The 17,424-nt window shown below is 29.7% G+C and overlaps 3 protein-coding genes and 1 long non-coding RNA gene across 4 annotated transcripts; all 4 read right to left on the reverse strand.

The window, feature by feature from the left end:
* Positions 1-40: 40 nt before the first annotated feature.
* Positions 41-853, reverse strand: LOC111678208. Its single transcript, XM_023439478.2, has 3 exons — positions 561-853; positions 346-496; positions 41-284 (listed from the first exon to the last, which is right to left on the reverse strand). The coding sequence occupies exons 1-3, from the start codon at positions 747-749 to the stop codon at positions 91-93; spliced, it is 534 nt and encodes a 177-aa protein (XP_023295246.2). The 5' UTR covers positions 750-853; the 3' UTR covers positions 41-90.
* A 1,306-nt stretch (positions 854-2,159) lies between these two features.
* LOC124420903 lies at positions 2,160-2,973 on the reverse strand. Its single transcript, XM_046955335.1, has 3 exons — positions 2,681-2,973; positions 2,466-2,616; positions 2,160-2,403 (listed from the first exon to the last, which is right to left on the reverse strand). The coding sequence occupies exons 1-3, from the start codon at positions 2,867-2,869 to the stop codon at positions 2,210-2,212; spliced, it is 534 nt and encodes a 177-aa protein (XP_046811291.1). The 5' UTR covers positions 2,870-2,973; the 3' UTR covers positions 2,160-2,209.
* A 2,664-nt stretch (positions 2,974-5,637) lies between these two features.
* On the reverse strand, positions 5,638-7,717 carry LOC111678198. Its single transcript, XM_046955629.1, has 2 exons — positions 6,145-7,717; positions 5,638-6,052 (listed from the first exon to the last, which is right to left on the reverse strand). The coding sequence occupies exon 1, from the start codon at positions 7,445-7,447 to the stop codon at positions 6,146-6,148; it is 1,302 nt and encodes a 433-aa protein (XP_046811585.1). The 5' UTR covers positions 7,448-7,717; the 3' UTR covers positions 5,638-6,052; position 6,145.
* Positions 7,718-14,071: 6,354 nt separating this feature from the next.
* LOC124420734 lies at positions 14,072-15,767 on the reverse strand. Its single transcript, XR_006941342.1, has 2 exons — positions 14,687-15,767; positions 14,072-14,548 (listed from the first exon to the last, which is right to left on the reverse strand). It is a non-coding gene; the product is annotated as an uncharacterized LOC124420734 (long non-coding RNA).
* Between the last annotated feature and the right edge of the window lie 1,657 nt (positions 15,768-17,424).

Here is a 17,424-nt window from a genome sequence, read left to right on the forward strand (position 1 = left end):
TACAGCTTGGCCTGGAACTATATTTGTAAAACAGTTATTCATTAATAATGTGCATTTTTTATTTAAATTTTAATTAACAGATTAACATTTTCAAGTCTCGAATAAACACTTATTAACCCATTCCCGTTTATCATGGCAAATATCATCATTATTTGCATATTCCTCAGGACAATTACCCAAAGTATGATACCATACGCATATATCAACGAACATGGCATAATCATCGCAGTTATGTTCATTATCAAATTTGACAAAGGAAAATTTCTGTTGTAATGTATCTTTAGCTAAAAAAAGAAAAATAAAAGTAAAACAAGTGATATTTGTAAAAATGAATATCAAATTTACCAAATTTACTACAACTTTCGAAAGCATCCATATATATTAAATTGAAATTTACATCTGTAATTTGTTCATCGATAAATGTATTAACAGCCTCTAAATCGATTTGTTCACCATCATAGATTTTAAATTCTTTATACATACAATCAAGAATACACTATTTGAAAGAAAAAATAAATAAATAAAAACAAATTCTATCCTTGTATCCTCTTTTTACAAACCTTTTCGGAAAATGTATCATTCGCTAATAAAGTATCTATACATAGTTCAGAGGTATATTTCGGTCTTCCTCTACAGCAACCAATAAATTGTTCATCCAATTTTACAGGATCATCTTGACAATTTTGAGCACAACACAAAATAATTAAATTTAGTATTAACGTTAAATAAACTCCAAATGTTTGAGACATTATTTGCGCAGCAATAACTAATTGTAACTGAAAATTTAATTATTCGTTTCATCAGTTTTTAAATGATTTGATCAAGTCAAATTAATTTTTACTAATTTGCTTAAAGTTTGTTGTTTTGTTTTATTCGATAATGACCAACATGCAATTTGATATTTTGTTAAATTGTATTTTTTTATTGATTGGTGCTGATAGGTAGACAAATAGAGTGTTATTTTATTATAGTTAATGAGGCATTTCAATGTTTTCCTATTGTAAGGGAAATGTCTCGTCTATAGTCCAATCTATAGTCTGGATATAGAACAATCTATAGTTTTGACTACAGAACAATCTGTAGACCTTTATATAGTATAAACTGTAGACCAATCTATAGTTTTGACTATAGAACAATCTAAAGTCTTGACTTTAAAACAATCTATAGATTTGACTATAGAACAATCTATAGACTTGACTATAGAACAATCTATAGTTTTGACTATAGAACAATCTATAGTTTTGACTATAGAACAATCTATAGTTTTGACTATAGAACAATCTATAGTCTTGACTATGGACCGCTCTATAGTTTTGACTATAGAACACTAGACAGTCTTGACTATAGACCACTCTACAGTCTTGACTATAGACCACTCTATCAGTTCTAGTTCATTTCTAGTTCAGTTTTAGTTCAGTTCTAGTTCAGTACTAGTTCAGTACTAGTTCAGTTCTAGTTCATTTCTCGTTCAGTTCTAGTTCTTGATAATAGAACAGTCTATAGTCTTGACTATAGAACCGCTATTGTCTTGACTATAGAACCGCTATAGTCTTGACTATAGAACCGCTATAGTCTTGACTATAGAACCGCTATAGTCTTGACTATAGAACCGCTATAGTCTTGACTATAGAACGACCTTCAAAAGTGCTCAACTGTGTGCCGATAAATTTGGAAAGTTCTGTTTCTTGATTGAGGGAAACATCATATGCTCCTGTAGATGTTATTTAAAGGTAATTGGCAAGCAGCCTCTTACAATCTATGGTACACCATTTTCGAAGTAAAGGTGATCACGCTAATTAATTGGGAAGACTGTAAAGTGATCTATAATCATAACTATATACCAGTTTTAAGACTTGACCATAGACTTTGTTTTTGCACTTGACTATGGTCGTCCAGACAAAGTAGAACTTACTATAGACCTTTCTGTTTAGACTTTAGATCAGTGATCTATAATTGTATAGTCGAGTATGTAGTTATAACTATAGACTGGACTATAGTCATAAGAGACAGTTTTAAAGTCAAGACTCTAGACTAGTCCATGGACAAGAAAAGGCATGTCTACTGTCAAGGCTAAAGACTTGTCAATATTCCAGACGTTTGATAGGTAAAGATTAGAAATTACAGCTTGGCCTGGAACTATATTTGTAAAACAGTTATTCATTAATAATGTGCATTTTTTATTTAAATTTTAATTAACAGATTAACATTTTCAAGTCTCGAATAAACACTTATTAACCCATTCCCGTTTATCATGGCAAATATCATCATTATTTGCATATTCCTCAGGACAATTACCCAAAGTATGATACCATACGCATATATCAACGAACATGGCATAATCATCGCAGTTATGTTCATTATCAAATTTGACAAAGGAAAATTTCTGTTGTAATGTATCTTTAGCTAAAAAAAAGAAAAATAAAAGTAAAACAAGTGATATTTGTAAAAATGAATATCAAATTTACCAAATTTACTACAACTTTCGAAAGCATCCATATATATTAAATTGAAATTTACATCTGTAATTTGTTCATCGATAAATGTATTAACAGCCTCTAAATCGATTTGTTCACCATCATAGATTTTAAATTCTTTATACATACAATCAAGAATACACTATTTGAAAGAAAAAATAAATAAATAAAAACAAATTCTATCCTTGTATCCTCTTTTTACAAACCTTTTCGGAAAATGTATCATTCGCTAATAAAGTATCTATACATAGTTCAGAGGTATATTTCGGTCTTCCTCTACAGCAACCAATAAATTGTTCATCCAATTTTACAGGATCATCTTGACAATTTTGAGCACAACACAAAATAATTAAATTTAGTATTAACGTTAAATAAACTCCAAATGTTTGAGACATTATTTGCGCAGCAATAACTAATTGTAACTGAAAATTTAATTATTCGTTTCATCAGTTTTTAAATGATTTGATCAAGTCAAATTAATTTTTACTAATTTGCTTAAAGTTTGTTGTTTTGTTTTATTCGATAATGACCAACATGCAATTTGATATTTTGTTAAATTGTATTTTTTTATTGATTGGTGCTGATAGGTAGACAAATAGAGTGTTATTTTATTATAGTTAATGAGGCATTTCAATGTTTTCCTATTGTAAGGGAAATGTCTCGTCTATAGTCCAATCTATAGTCTGGATATAGAACAATCTATAGTTTTGACTACAGAACAATCTGTAGACCTTTATATAGTATAAACTGTAGACCAATCTATAGTTTTGACTATAGAACAATCTAAAGTCTTGACTTTAAAACAATCTATAGATTTGACTATAGAACAATCTATAGACTTGACTATAGAACAATCTATAGTTTTGACTATAGAACAATCTATAGTTTTGACTATAGAACAATCTATAGTTTTGACTATAGAACAATCTATAGTCTTGACTATGGACCGCTCTATAGTTTTGACTATAGAACACTAGACAGTCTTGACTATAGACCACTCTACAGTCTTGACTATAGACCACTCTATCAGTTCTAGTTCATTTCTAGTTCAGTTTTAGTTCAGTTCTAGTTCAGTACTAGTTCAGTACTAGTTCAGTTCTAGTTCATTTCTCGTTCAGTTCTAGTTCTTGATAATAGAACAGTCTATAGTCTTGACTATAGAACCGCTATTGTCTTGACTATAGAACCGCTATAGTCTTGACTATAGAACCGCTATAGTCTTGACTATAGAACCGCTATAGTCTTGACTATAGAACCGCTATAGTCTTGACTATAGAACCGCTATAGTCTTGACTATAGAACCGCTATAGTCTTGACTATAGAACCGCTATAGTCTTGACTATAGAACTGTCTATAGTCTTAACTATAGAACTGTCTATTGTCTTGACTATAGAACTGTCTATTGTCTTGACTATAGAACTGTCTATAGTCTTGACTATAGAACTGTCTATAGTCTTGACTATAGAACTGCCTATAGTCTTGATTATAGAAATGTCTATAGTCTTGATTATAGAAATGTCTATAGTCTTGACTATAGAAATGTCTATAGTCTTGACTATAGAGCTGTCTATAGTCTTGACTATAGAACTGGAACTGTCTATAGTCTTGCCTATAGAACTGTCTATAGTCTTGACTATAGAATTGTCTATAGTCTTGACTATAGAACTGTCTATAGTCTTGACTATAGAACTGGAACTGTCTATAGTCTTGACTATAGAACTGGAACTGTCTATAGTCTTGACTATAGAACTGTCTATAGTCTTGACTATAGAACTGTCTATAGTCTTGACTATAGAACTGTCTATAGTCTTGAATATAGAACTGTCTATAGTCTTGACTATAGAAATGTCTATAGTCTTGACTAAAGAAATGTCTATAGTCTTGACTATAGAACTGTCTATAGTTTTGACTATAGAACTGTCTATAGTCTTGACTATAGAACTGTCTATAGTCTTGACTATAGAACTGTCTATAGTATTGACTACAGAACTGTCTATGGTCTTGACTATAGAACTGTATATAGTCTTGACTATAGAACTGTATATATTCTTGACAATAGAACTGTATATAGTCTTGACTATAGAACTGTATATAGTCTTGACTATAGAACTGTCTATAGTCTTCACTATAGAACTGTCTATAGTCTTCACGATAGAACTGTCTATAGTCTTCACTATAGAACTGTCTATAGTCTATACTATAGAACTGTCTATAGTCTTGACTATAGAACTGTCTATAGTCTTGGCTATAGAACTGTCTATAGTCTTGACTATAGAACTGTCTATAGTCTTGACTATAGAACTGTCTATAGTCTTGACTATAGAACTGTCTATAGTCTTGACTATAGAACTGTCTATAGTCTTGACTATAGAACTGTCTATAGTCTTGACTATAGAACTGTCTATAGTCTTGACTATAGAACTGTCTATAGTCTTGACTATAGAACAGCATATATTCTTGAATATAGAACTTTCTATAGACCTGACTATAGAACTGTCTATAGTTTTGACTATAGAACTGTCTATAGTCTTGACTATAGAACTGTCTATAGTCTTGACTATAGAACTGTATATAGTCTTGACTATAGAACTGTCTATAGTCTTGACTATAGAACTGTCTGTAGTCTTGACTATAGAACTGTCTATAGTCTTGACTATAGAACTGTCTATAGTCTTGACTATAGAACTGTCTATAGTTTTGACTATAGAACTGTCTATAGTCTTGACTATAGAACTGTCAATAGTCTTGACTATAGAACTGTTTATAGTCTTGACTATAGAAGTATCTAAAGTCTTGACTATAGAAGTATCTATAGTCTGACTATAGAACTGTCTATAGTCTTTACTATAGAACTGTCTATAGTCTTGACTATAGAAGTATCTATAGTCTGACTATAGAACTGTCTATAGTCTTGACTATAGAACTGTCTATAGTCTTGACTATAGAACAGTCTATGGTCTTGACTATAAAACAGTCTATAGTCTTCACTATAGAACAGTCTATATTCTTGACTATAGACAAATGTATAGTCCTGACAAAAGTCTGTTATACTGAAAGTCTATCATACAACCCAAATATATAAGGAGCCTTTGCCTTTAAACCTGTTTATTTATTTAAATAATAATATGACATTTTAAGAAATGTTAATACTTTTTTCTTTTTATTTCAATAAGTATTAACTTTAACAATAATTAAACAATTTTATTAAAATTTTACTTATATTTATTTATAAAATAAATTTTCAAACTTATTTACTAATTTTTTACAAATATAAACACGATTACCCAGGAACAAATTTAGTTCTAAAACAACTAGTTTCAAATTTTCAGAATGGGACTAAAGGAAAGTTAATCATATTCCAGCTTTTCAAAATTATTTCGATTCTCCACAATTTCTAACAAATATTAGACAAATATAAGTGAATCTAGAAAATTTTCTAAAAAACAAATTTTTTTCCTAAAATATTATATAGAATCAAAAATTTAAACGTTAAACTAATGTCATACTAATGTACAGGCATTTCAAAATTAGTTGATGGACTTAAAAATTTGTTCCTGCGAAATTTACTCTTTTATTTTCTACAAAAGAAAAAAACAAATTAATTCAATTTTCAATAATAAGAATTACATACAACAATTATACATATATTAACTCTTCTTACTTTACTCACATTACATTTTGAGCTGGCGAGACTCCGTTGACGACAAAGAAATACGAGTTAATTCTAAAACCTGTTCATCCTGTTGCAAAGACGGCACAGTGGACAATACTTTATATTTGCTATATGTTGAGGATGCCTTATTAACACAACCTCTACGAAATTGTTCATTTAATTTGGCAGACATACAGCGTTGATGATTAGAATTGGTTAACAGATCAAAAGCACTCAATGCCATTGTTTCCCTTAAGGGTCGGGGTTTGTGAATACCTAAAGAATTTGTTTGTAAAATATTTGTACTATTCGGTTTATATGTTTCCAATGGTTCTGTTTGTTGTTTCTTAAACGTTTTAGGTGATATGGATATTTTACTATCAACAATTAATTTACGTTTCTTTATTTCAATTTCTTGTGTTACATTAGGTCCTTGGGTGGGATTCACTAGATAAGTGGGTGTAATGCGTAGAGGTTTTAAGGACTTTTTAGCACTTTCCACAGTGACAGGACGTTTTATCATAACCGGATTCTTAGATTTTCTAGTATAAGTGCGTACGGGTGTTAAAACTTTTTGCCATTTCGCTATAGAATCTAAAGCAGTTGATGATGAAACTGTTCTTGCTGTAGATTTGCTATAACTGCTGTAATTTGAGGGAGCTGGGGAACAAGGCAGCCTAAAACTGCCATTTAATATGGACACATTAGCAGAGTTTTGTCTGACACTTGTGTGTTTGCTGGGCGTTACTAAGCGACCAACTTTTTTTGGTGTACCCTCTACAGAATTGTGATAAATGCGAGCCACTTTAACGCCTGGCGGTAGATTAAGCATAGATCTTTCTAATAATCTAGTAGGAGCGGGAGCAGCTCTTCGGCAAACTTCTGGTGTAGGCAAACTAGCATCTATTGAGTTACCACAGGAATTTGGATAAGGTGAATGTTGCTCTGCTAGGCTACCACAACTGCTGCGCTTTTTTACATTTGCTGGTGTACTATTGGCTAAAGGTGCTATCATAGGAGTAAATTCTGCATCCCCGGCTGAAAATCTATTTAGTTTTTTATTATTAACCACATTTTGCTCCTTTAGATAGGTATTGGCCGCCTTCATTTCTTTCGAGGCAAAATTCATAACATTTGTTTTAGTCACTTGACAGCAGCGACGATTGGGTATTATATTTAGAAATGTTATCCTTCCATTTACAATTTGTGGCATGAAAATTTCCGATTCATAATGATCACATTCCACTAAAACTACATTATTACCAGCCAGCACTTTGATGCGATAATTTAATTTTTGTATATTTTCTTTTTTCATGGCCATTGCACATGGAATGTAACTATTTTTTTGGCAAAAGTTAGAAAAATACTTTAAATTTATAGCAAAGAATACAAGAATTTTGTTAAAATTTAAATTTTATGTTTAAATTATTAATCCAACCGGGCAATAAACAATACAAAATAAAACATTATCAACTAAAGCCGTCAAATTGAGAACTGCGCCGACAAATATTAATAATGACGCGGCGGCTGCCACTAAAAATATCAAGGCCGGTATTAAATCAGCTGTTATACGGCAACGTTTTTAAAAAGATAAAAAACAGAATCCAAATGATTAAAAAGTGGGTTTTTGATAGAAAATAGTCTTTTAAAATTTTCGACCTTTTTACTTTTAAAATTGTCAACTGTTTTAATGAATTAATTTAAATATAAACATTTCCGATTTTTCGACTTAGACTAATTATATGATTGGTGAGTGATTAGTGAAAAGACTAGTTCATATACAGGTTAATAAACTAGTCAACAGACTAATATATAGATAAGTTAAATGATTAGTCAATACACTAGTCCATAGGTTACGTTATAGATTGATTCATCTATTATTCAATAGAACACCTATATCCAAGACAATTTCATAGATTAGTCAATAATATATGTATTAAACTCTAGAGTAGGGTTCTATAGTTGAAACGAAAAGTCGACTTTTCGACATTTTGCATTTTATAAAAAGTCGACTTTCGACTTTTTGCATTTAGTTAAAAGTCGACTTTTCGACTTTTTTCATTTAATTAAAAGTCGATTTTTCGACTTTTAATATTTTATAAATAGTTGACTTTTCGACTTTTTCCGTCTTTTCGACTTTCCGACTTTTTTCGACTTGTTTCGAATTTTCGACTTTTTCCGACGTTTCGACTTTTCGACTCTTTTCTACTCTTTTCGACTTTTTTCGACTTTTTTCGTCTTTTTTTCGACTTTCGAATATTTTCGACTATTTTCGACTCTTTCCGACTTTTCGACTTTCGACTATATTCGACTCTTTCCGACTTTTCGACTTTTATTTACAAAGTCGGCTTTTCGACTTTTTTCATAGACGATAGTTAGTTATCGACTTTTTTGGAACAAAATAGTCGACTTCGACTTTTCGACTTTTTCCGACTTTTCGACTTTTTTCGGCTTTTCGACTTTTATTTACAAAGTCTTTTCGACTTTTTTCATAGACGATAGTCGAGTTATCGACTTTTTTGGAACAAAATAGTCGACTTAGACTTTTCGACTTTTTTCGACAAAATTGTTCCATTATTCGAAAGCCGATTTATAGAACCCTACTCTAGAGTCCTCAATAAACTACTCTTGTCAATGCAATCCATAAACTATTTGAAATTAACGTTCATATTAATAATTTCCACACATCTGGTAATATTCAAGAGAGAAAAACAACAAAAATTTTAAATATGCGTTTATGTATGTGGTCACCTTATCGTATCTGTGTGCGACAAGTGAGCACAAGTATAGTTGCCTAATGAAAACGGTATCCGAGAGATACACTCCATTAGCATTTAGCATTTGACGAGTAATAGCCGAAGAAAGGTGTTGTGCGCGTTTTACCGTTTTTTAGTGTCGGTCGCCGTAACAAATCTATTGTATTTTAGTAAATAAATTATTGGTCAATATAAAAACAAACAAAAAAATTTTAGTTTTCCGAAAAAAAAATTATCTAGAAATATATATGATTAACAAGTGATGACGAAATTTTCGATGATTAAAATTTATAAATAAGAAAGATAAAGAAAAAATAGGTAAAATAATATTAAAGAAAACGAAATAATTAAATCTAAAGAAAGCCAACAAAACAACTATTGCAATAACAACAAATTATAGTGGTTTGTGTAATCAATGTATGAATAATTTTTGGGTTGAAGAAAAAAAAAATTAAAACAAAAACAACAACTAAATAAATTATGACGTAAAGTGTGTTTAATAAATAATTAAAATTGAAATGTTTTGAAAAATTAAAAAAAATTAACAAATAAAACGTGCTTGTGAATCATACAACTACACAGAAATCAAACACATACACACCACTACTTACAACATGCACTTACACTGAAATTTTTTTAGTACAAAAAAGGAACAAATTTATGAAAAGTTCAAACGAAATTCTTAAAAGAAAATTTAACAAAAACAACAATAACAGCAACAACAACAACAACTACAAAACAACTGTGTGTATTGGTATTTTTTTCTATTGGTATAGGTCAACAAACCTGTTAATAATAGATTAATTAGAAAGAAATTGTGAAGAAAAATAAGGAATTGTTCCTATTTCCAACTCAATATTTCAACTGTTACTATTTATAAACATATTTTTCATATTTTTATGGATATTTTTTTTTAAAATCTAAATTTTAATAAGTTTAATGCCTATCAGGGTTGTGAAATTGAAATTACAAAAACTTTAACTAAAGTACTTTTTGATGCTTAGGTAGGTAAATAAATAGATAGATAGATAGATAGATAGATAGATAGATAGATAGATAGATAGATAGATAGATAGATGGATGGATAAATAGATAGATAGATGGATGACTTTAAGTTGGAAGTGTAGAAATCGGATGGCATACATTTTTTTCCGGATTTCATCGTTCTAGGGTGTGTACTACAACAACAAACTTTTTTTTACAAAAAATGTTACTATAGCCGTATATATAAAATGATATATAACTGCTATCGGACGATCTTGTGCACGATAAAAACCTATATAGAACTTTAAGTTGGAAGTGTAGAAATCGGATGGCATACATTTTTTTCCGGATTTCATCGTTCTAGGGTGTGTACTACAACAACAAACTTTTTTTTTACAAAAAATGTTACTATAGCCGTATATATAAAATGATATATAACTGCTATCGGACGATCTTGTGCACGATAAAAACCTATATAGAACTTTAAGTTGGAAGTGTAGAAATCGGATGGCATACATTTTTTTCCGGATTTCATCGTTCTAGGGTGTGTACTACAACAACAAACTTTTTTTTACAAAAAATGTTACTATAGCCGTATATATAAAATGATATATAACTGCTATCGGACGATCTTGTGCACGATAAAAACCTATATAGAACTTTAAGTTGGAAGTGTAGAAATCGGATGGCATACATTTTTTCCGGATTTCATCGTTCTAGGGTGTGTACTACAACAACAAACTTTTTTTTTACAAAAAATGTTACTATAGCCGTATATATAAAATGATATATAACTGCTATCGGACGATCTTGTGCACGATAAAAACCTATATAGAACTTTAAGTTGGAAGTGTAGAAACCGGATGGCATACATTTTTTTCCGGATTTCATCGTTCTAGGGTGTGTACTACAACAACAAACTTTTTTTTTACAAAAAATGTTACTATAGCCGTATATATAAAATGATATATAACTGCTATCGGACGATCTTGTGCACGATAAAAACCTATATAGAACTTTAAGTCAGAAGTGTAGAAATCGGATGATATACATTTTTTTCCGGATTTCATCGTTCTAGGGTGTGTACTACAACAACAAACTTTTTTTTTACAAAAAATGTTACTATAGCCGTATATATAAAATGATATATATAACTGCTATCGGACGATCTTGTGCACGATAAAACCTATATAGAACTTTAAGTCAGAAGTGTAGAAATCGGATGGCATACATTTTTTTCCGGATTTCATCGTTCTAGGGTGTGTACTACAACAACAAACTTTTTTTTTTAAAAAATGTTACTATAGCCGTATATATAAAATGATATATAACTGCTATCGGACGATCTTGTGCACGATAAAAACCTATATAGAACTTTAAGTTGGAAGTGTAGAAATGGGATGACATACATTTTTTCCGGATTTCATCGTTCTAGGGTGTGTACTACAACAACAAACTTTTTTACAAAAAAATGTAACTATGGCCGTATATATAAAATGATATATAACTGCTATCGGACGATCTTGTGCACGATAAAAACCTATATAGAACTTTAAGTTGGAAGTGTAGAAACCGGATGGGATACACTTCCAACTTAAAGTTCTATATAAGTTTTTATCGTGCACAAGATCGTCCGATAGCAGTTATATATCATTTTTATATACGGCTATAGTAACATTTTTTGTAAAAAAAAGTTTGTTGTTGTAGTACACACCCTAGAACGATGAAATCCGGAAAAAAATGTATATCATCCGATTTCTACACTTCTGACTTAAAGTTCTATATAGGTTTTTATCGTGCACAAGATCGTCCGATAGCAGTTATATATCATTTTATATATACGGCCATAGTTACATTTTTTGTAAAAAAAAGTTTGTTGTTGTAGTACACACCCTAGAACGATGAAATCCGGAAAAAAATGTATGTCATCCCATTTCTACACTTCCAACTTAAAGTTCTATATAGGTTTTTATCGTGCACAAGATCGTCCGATAGCAGTTATATATCATTTTATATATACGGCCATAGTTACATTTTTTGTAAAAAAAAGTTTGTTGTTGTAGTACACACCCTAGAACGATGAAATCCGGAAAAAAATGTATATCATCCGATTTCTACACTTCTGACTTAAAGTTCTATATAGGTTTTTATCGTGCACAAGATCGTCCGATAGCAGTTATATATCATTTTATATATACGGCCATAGTTACATTTTTTGTAAAAAAAAGTTTGTTGTTGTAGTACACACCCTAGAACGATGAAATCCGGAAAAAAATGTATGTCATCCCATTTCTACACTTCCAACTTAAAGTTCTATATAGGTTTTTATCGTGCACAAGATCGTCCGATAGCAGTTATATATCATTTTATATATACGGCCATAGTTACATTTTTTGTAAAAAAAAGTTTGTTGTTGTAGTACACACCCTAGAACGATGAAATCCGGAAAAAAATGTATATCATCCGATTTCTACACTTCTGACTTAAAGTTCTATATAGGTTTTTATCGTGCACAAGATCGTCCGATAGCAGTTATATATCATTTTATATATACGGCTATAGTAACATTTTTTGTAAAAAAAAAGTTTGTTGTTGTAGTACACACCCTAGAACGATGAAATCCGGAAAAAAATGTATGCCATCCGATTTCTACACTTCCAACTTAAAGTTCTATATAAGTTTTTATCGTGCACAAGATCGTCCGATAGCAGTTATATATCATTTTATATATACGGCTATAGTAACATTTTTTGTAAAAAAAAAGTTTGTTGTTGTAGTACACACCCTAGAACGATGAAATCCGGAAAAAAATGTATGCCATCCGATTTCTACACTTCCAACTTAAAGTTCTATATAGGTTTTTATCGTGCACAAGATCGTCCGATAGCAGTTATATATCATTTTATATATACGGCTATAGTAACATTTTTTGTAAAAAAAAAAGTTTGTTGTTGTAGTACACACCCTAGAACGATGAAATCCGGAAAAAAATGTATATCATCCGATTTCTACACTTCTGACTTAAAGTTCTATATAGGTTTTTATCGTGCACAAGATCGTCCGATAGCAGTTATATATCATTTTATATATACGGCTATAGTAACATTTTTTGTAAAAAAAAGTTTGTTGTTGTAGTACACACCCTAGAACGATGAAATCCGGAAAAAAATGTATGCCATCCGATTTCTACACTTCCAACTTAAAGTTCTATATAAGTTTTTATCGTGCACAAGATCGTCCGATAGCAGTTATATATCATTTTATATATACGGCTATAGTAACATTTTTTTTGTAAAAAAAAGTTTTGTTGTTGTAGTACACACCCTAGAACGATGAAATCCGGAAAAAAATGTATGCCATCCGATTTCTACACTTCCAACTTAAAGTTCTATATAGGTTTTTATCGTGCACAAGATCGTCCGATAGCAGTTATATATCATTTTATATATACGGCTATAGTAACATTTTTTGTAAAAAAAAGTTTGTTGTTGTGTAGTACACACCCTAGAACGATGAAATCCGGAAAAAAATGTATGCCATCCGGTTTCTACACTTCCAACTTAAAGTTCTATATAGGTTTTTATCGTGCACAAGATCGTCCGATAGCAGTTATATATCATTTTATATATACGGCTATAGTAACATTTTTTGTAAAAAAAAGTTTGTTGTTGTAGTACACACCCTAAAACGATGAAATCGGGAAAAAAATGTATGCCATCCGATTTCTACACTTCCAACTTAAAGTTCTATATAGGTTTTTATCGTGCACAAGATCGTCCGATAGCAGTTATATATCATTTTATATATACGGCTATAGTAACATTGAACTAGATCTGAACTAGAACTGAACTAGAACTGAACTAGAACTGAACTAGAACTGAACTAGAACTGAACTAGAACTGAACTAGAACTGAACTAGATCTGAACTAGATCTGAAATAGAACTGAACTAGAACTGAACTAGATCTGAACTAGAACTGAACTAAAACCTAACTAGTCTAGTCTATAGTCTATTTAAAAACAAATAGTAAAATTTAAAAACACATTTAATGTTTTTAATAATACAACATTTTTCATCAAAAAAAATCCTCTTCTAAAGTAAAATTTTTAATAAAATTTAATTTAAAAAAAAATAAAAACGCCACTTACCATTTGAAGAAAGCATGTTGATAGTAAAAAGTGTCGTCGCGTACACGATCCCATGACATAATTATTAAAACATACAGATTATTTAAAGAAAGTTTAATTTGAAAATAAAAATTCCAAAATATATAAACACTTTTTGTGGTTGTTGTTGTTATAATTTTACTGGAAACACCTGAATTGCTTTAAGTTGATGAATTCACGTTGTTGTTATTGTTGTTGTTGCTACTGCTGCAATTCTCGACACTTTCAATATATCTTAACAATCTTTACAATCATTACAAACATTGACTTCTTCGTAGAGTGAATGTTAAAGAGAGAGAGAGAGAAGAAAAAGCAAATTCAAGGGTATTTCCGGTTTATGTTTTTATAGGTTGTTTTTGTTATTGTTGTTAAAAGACTTCGTACGATTCCTTGTTTGTAAAACAAAGTCAAACGAAGTTAAAAGTAGTTGTGGTAAAAGAACTTCTGATTTTTTTTGTAGTTGTAAAACAAGTTAAAGAAAATTTTGTTGTATTTTAATAGAAAAATAATAATGAACTGGAAAAAAGGAAACTTATTAAAAATTTTTGTTGTTATAACAAATATTTATTACTTTTTTATAATAATTTATTCTTTGTTAATAACTTTTATTTTGCTAATTTAATTTCTTTATTTTTCACAATTGCACACACTCACTATTTGTTTTATTAATCAAAACAAATTTCTTTATAAAATTTAGTGGAAAAAAACCTGTATTTAATTATTTCTTATTTATGACTCAAATCAATTTATAAGTATTTTCTTATTTTTTTGTAAAATTTATTTATTTATTTTTGTTTTTTTTTTTAATTAAATGAAAAATACAACTACACTTCACGAACCGACCACAACTCACTCGACTTAATTTTACACTAAAAACTCTTTAGGTTTTGATCGTAGCCAGTAGCCAGCCATTATTCATATTTTTTGTTGTTTTTCTTTTAACGGATCTTGTGTATAGATGAGAGAGAAAGAGTATAAACAATTAATGGTTAATAACAGTGTTGCCAATAAAAATTTACAAAAGGGAAACTTATTAAAGTTATGGATATGACTCCAATAATAATTGTGCCATAAACTAGTCAGGAAACTAGTTCAAAGACTATGCTATAGGTTTGCTTAAAGACTAACAAATATTGTACTTCTTACACTAGACAATAGACTAATCCAGACACTAGTCAATAGACTAATCCGAGTCTACTCGTTAATAGACAAGCCAACAGAGTAGTATAATATATATATTGGTCAATAGTTTCTTCATAGACTAGTTTATTAACAAGTTAAAGGAATAATCCATAAACAAATCAATTGACTAGCTAATAAAATATGTCATAGACTAGTCAGTTGAATAGTCTAAAGTCTTATTCTTAGTCTACAACATTGACTAGTCTATTGAGTTCAAAAAATAGTAGTAGTAGTAGTATAGATACTAGTTAATGTGGTAGTTAATATACTAGTCCGTAGACAATTAATTGACAAGTCAAACACTAGTTCATGGACTAGCTCATAGGATAGGCTATAATCTAGTTCTTTGACTAGTCAATAGATTAGTTTTTAAACTAGTTTATAGACTAGTTCATGTTGTAGTATATAGAATATCTCGCAGAGAAGTCCATAGTAGGGTTCTATAGTTGAAACGAAAAGTCGACTTTTCGACTTTTAGACTTTTTGCATTTTATGAAAAGTCGACTTTTCGACATTTTGCATTTTATGAAAAGTCGACATTTCGACTTTCTTTTTTTTGCATTTAGTTAAAAGTAGATTTTTCGACTTTTCGAGTTTTTTCATTTAATTAAAAGTCGATTTTTCGACTTTTAATATTTTATAAATAGTCGACTTTTCGACTTTTTTTTTGACTTTTTCCGACTTTTTACGACTTTTTACGACTTTTTTTCGACTTTTTCCGACTTTTCGACTTTTGACTTTTTTCGACTTTTTCCGACCAGAGTTAAAAATTTATAAAGTTGACAGAAAAGTAAATTTAGAATGTTGCCAGTTAACATTATATTATTATCATTATTATTATTCTTATTATTATTATTATTATTATTATTATTATTAATAAAAAAAATTATTTATAATTTTTCTATTTGTTGCAATTTTTTGAGTTTTTTCGACTTCTTTCTATTTTCGACTTTTTCCGACTATTTTCGACTTTTTCCGAATTTTTAGACTTCTTTCGACTTTTCGACTTTTTTCGACTTTCCGACTTTTATTTACAAAGTCGACTTTTCGACTTTTTTCATAGACGATAGTCGAGTTATCGACTTTTTTGGAACAAAATAGTCGACTTCGACTTTTCGACTTTTTTCGACAAAAAGTCGATTGTTCGATTATTCGAAAGTCGATTTATAGAACCCTAGTCCATAGACAATTTTTTAGAATAATTCATAGGCTGGACTATTCCATAGTCCTGTTTTTTTTAAACTAGTTCATATTGGTTTATATTCTAGTTCATAGACTAGTCTATAGCCTTAAAGTACAACAAGTTGTCTCTATAAAATCAAAAGAAATTAATTTCTTTACTTTCAGCAAATCTAATTTCCATTTCTCTTATAACACTATTAACAACTAACAATGGCAACACTATTTTTAACACTCATTTGTTTTTCTTTTTTTTTTCCAAACCTAAACGTTTGACAAGTAAAAACAACAACAAAAGCAAAAATCTAAACAAAACAACCAGAAAAACAAAAGACATTGTAAAAGAAATAGTAGAAGCAGAAGAATAATGAAAAATACACACTAAACGATCTTTTAAGTAGCACTTTTTTTTAGTATCTTGTAGTTTGTTTAAACCATTTTTTTTTCTTATTGTTGTTGCCATTAAGTACGGTTTAAGATTTAGTATTGTTGTTTTTTTTTACAAAATAATAAGAGTAAAGTAAAACATCAAGTAAACAAAAAGAAAAAAGTACGTTATCATCTATTTTGTTATTAACTAAAACAACCGTGTAGGCAGAATGACATCTTCAGTTGGAAGCAGAATAAATAAGAGAATAAAATTAAACAGAAAATTACTTTTTTCATACACTTCATTAAACAATAATAATATGTATGACAAAAAGACACGCACACTTCCATTAACACTTATTCTCAAGTTTAAATATATTTGAATAAACAAATAAAAAAGGGTTATTACTTAGTATGTACTTTTATTGCTTATGGTTTATTGTAGTGCTTTTTTAAGTACATCTTAAAGTTCGGGGCTGGAAAATTGATTACTATTGTAGTTTTCATATTCTTGCCAGTCTATGAAATAGCTTAGTGACATCTCTATCTTTCATTCTATCTATCTATCTATCTATCTATTTATCTATCTATCTATCTATCTATCTATCTATCTATCTATCTATCTATCTATCTATCTATCTATCTATGTATCTATCTATCTA

The sequence above is a fragment of the Lucilia cuprina genome, chromosome 6 (assembly GCF_022045245.1).
Source record: "Lucilia cuprina isolate Lc7/37 chromosome 6, ASM2204524v1, whole genome shotgun sequence".
In the NCBI taxonomy this organism is placed as follows: domain Eukaryota; kingdom Metazoa; phylum Arthropoda; class Insecta; order Diptera; family Calliphoridae; genus Lucilia; species Lucilia cuprina.

Excerpts from the sequence above, each read along its gene's own strand:
- LOC111678208 (XM_023439478.2), bottom strand. The coding sequence starts at position 749 with ATGTCTCAAACATTTGGAGTTTATTTAACGTTAATACTAAATTTAATT. Across the intron at positions 497-560 it reads ATGATACATTTTCCGAAAAG|TGTATTCTTGATTGTATGTA; the intron begins GTTTGTAAAAAG and ends TCTTTCAAATAG. Across the intron at positions 285-345 it reads CGAAAGTTGTAGTAAATTTG|CTAAAGATACATTACAACAG; the intron begins GTAAATTTGATA and ends TTCTTTTTTTAG.
- LOC124420903 (XM_046955335.1), bottom strand. The coding sequence starts at position 2,869 with ATGTCTCAAACATTTGGAGTTTATTTAACGTTAATACTAAATTTAATT. Across the intron at positions 2,617-2,680 it reads ATGATACATTTTCCGAAAAG|TGTATTCTTGATTGTATGTA; the intron begins GTTTGTAAAAAG and ends TCTTTCAAATAG. Across the intron at positions 2,404-2,465 it reads CGAAAGTTGTAGTAAATTTG|CTAAAGATACATTACAACAG; the intron begins GTAAATTTGATA and ends TCTTTTTTTTAG.
- LOC111678198 (XM_046955629.1), bottom strand. The coding sequence starts at position 7,447 with ATGGCCATGAAAAAAGAAAATATACAAAAATTAAATTATCGCATCAAA.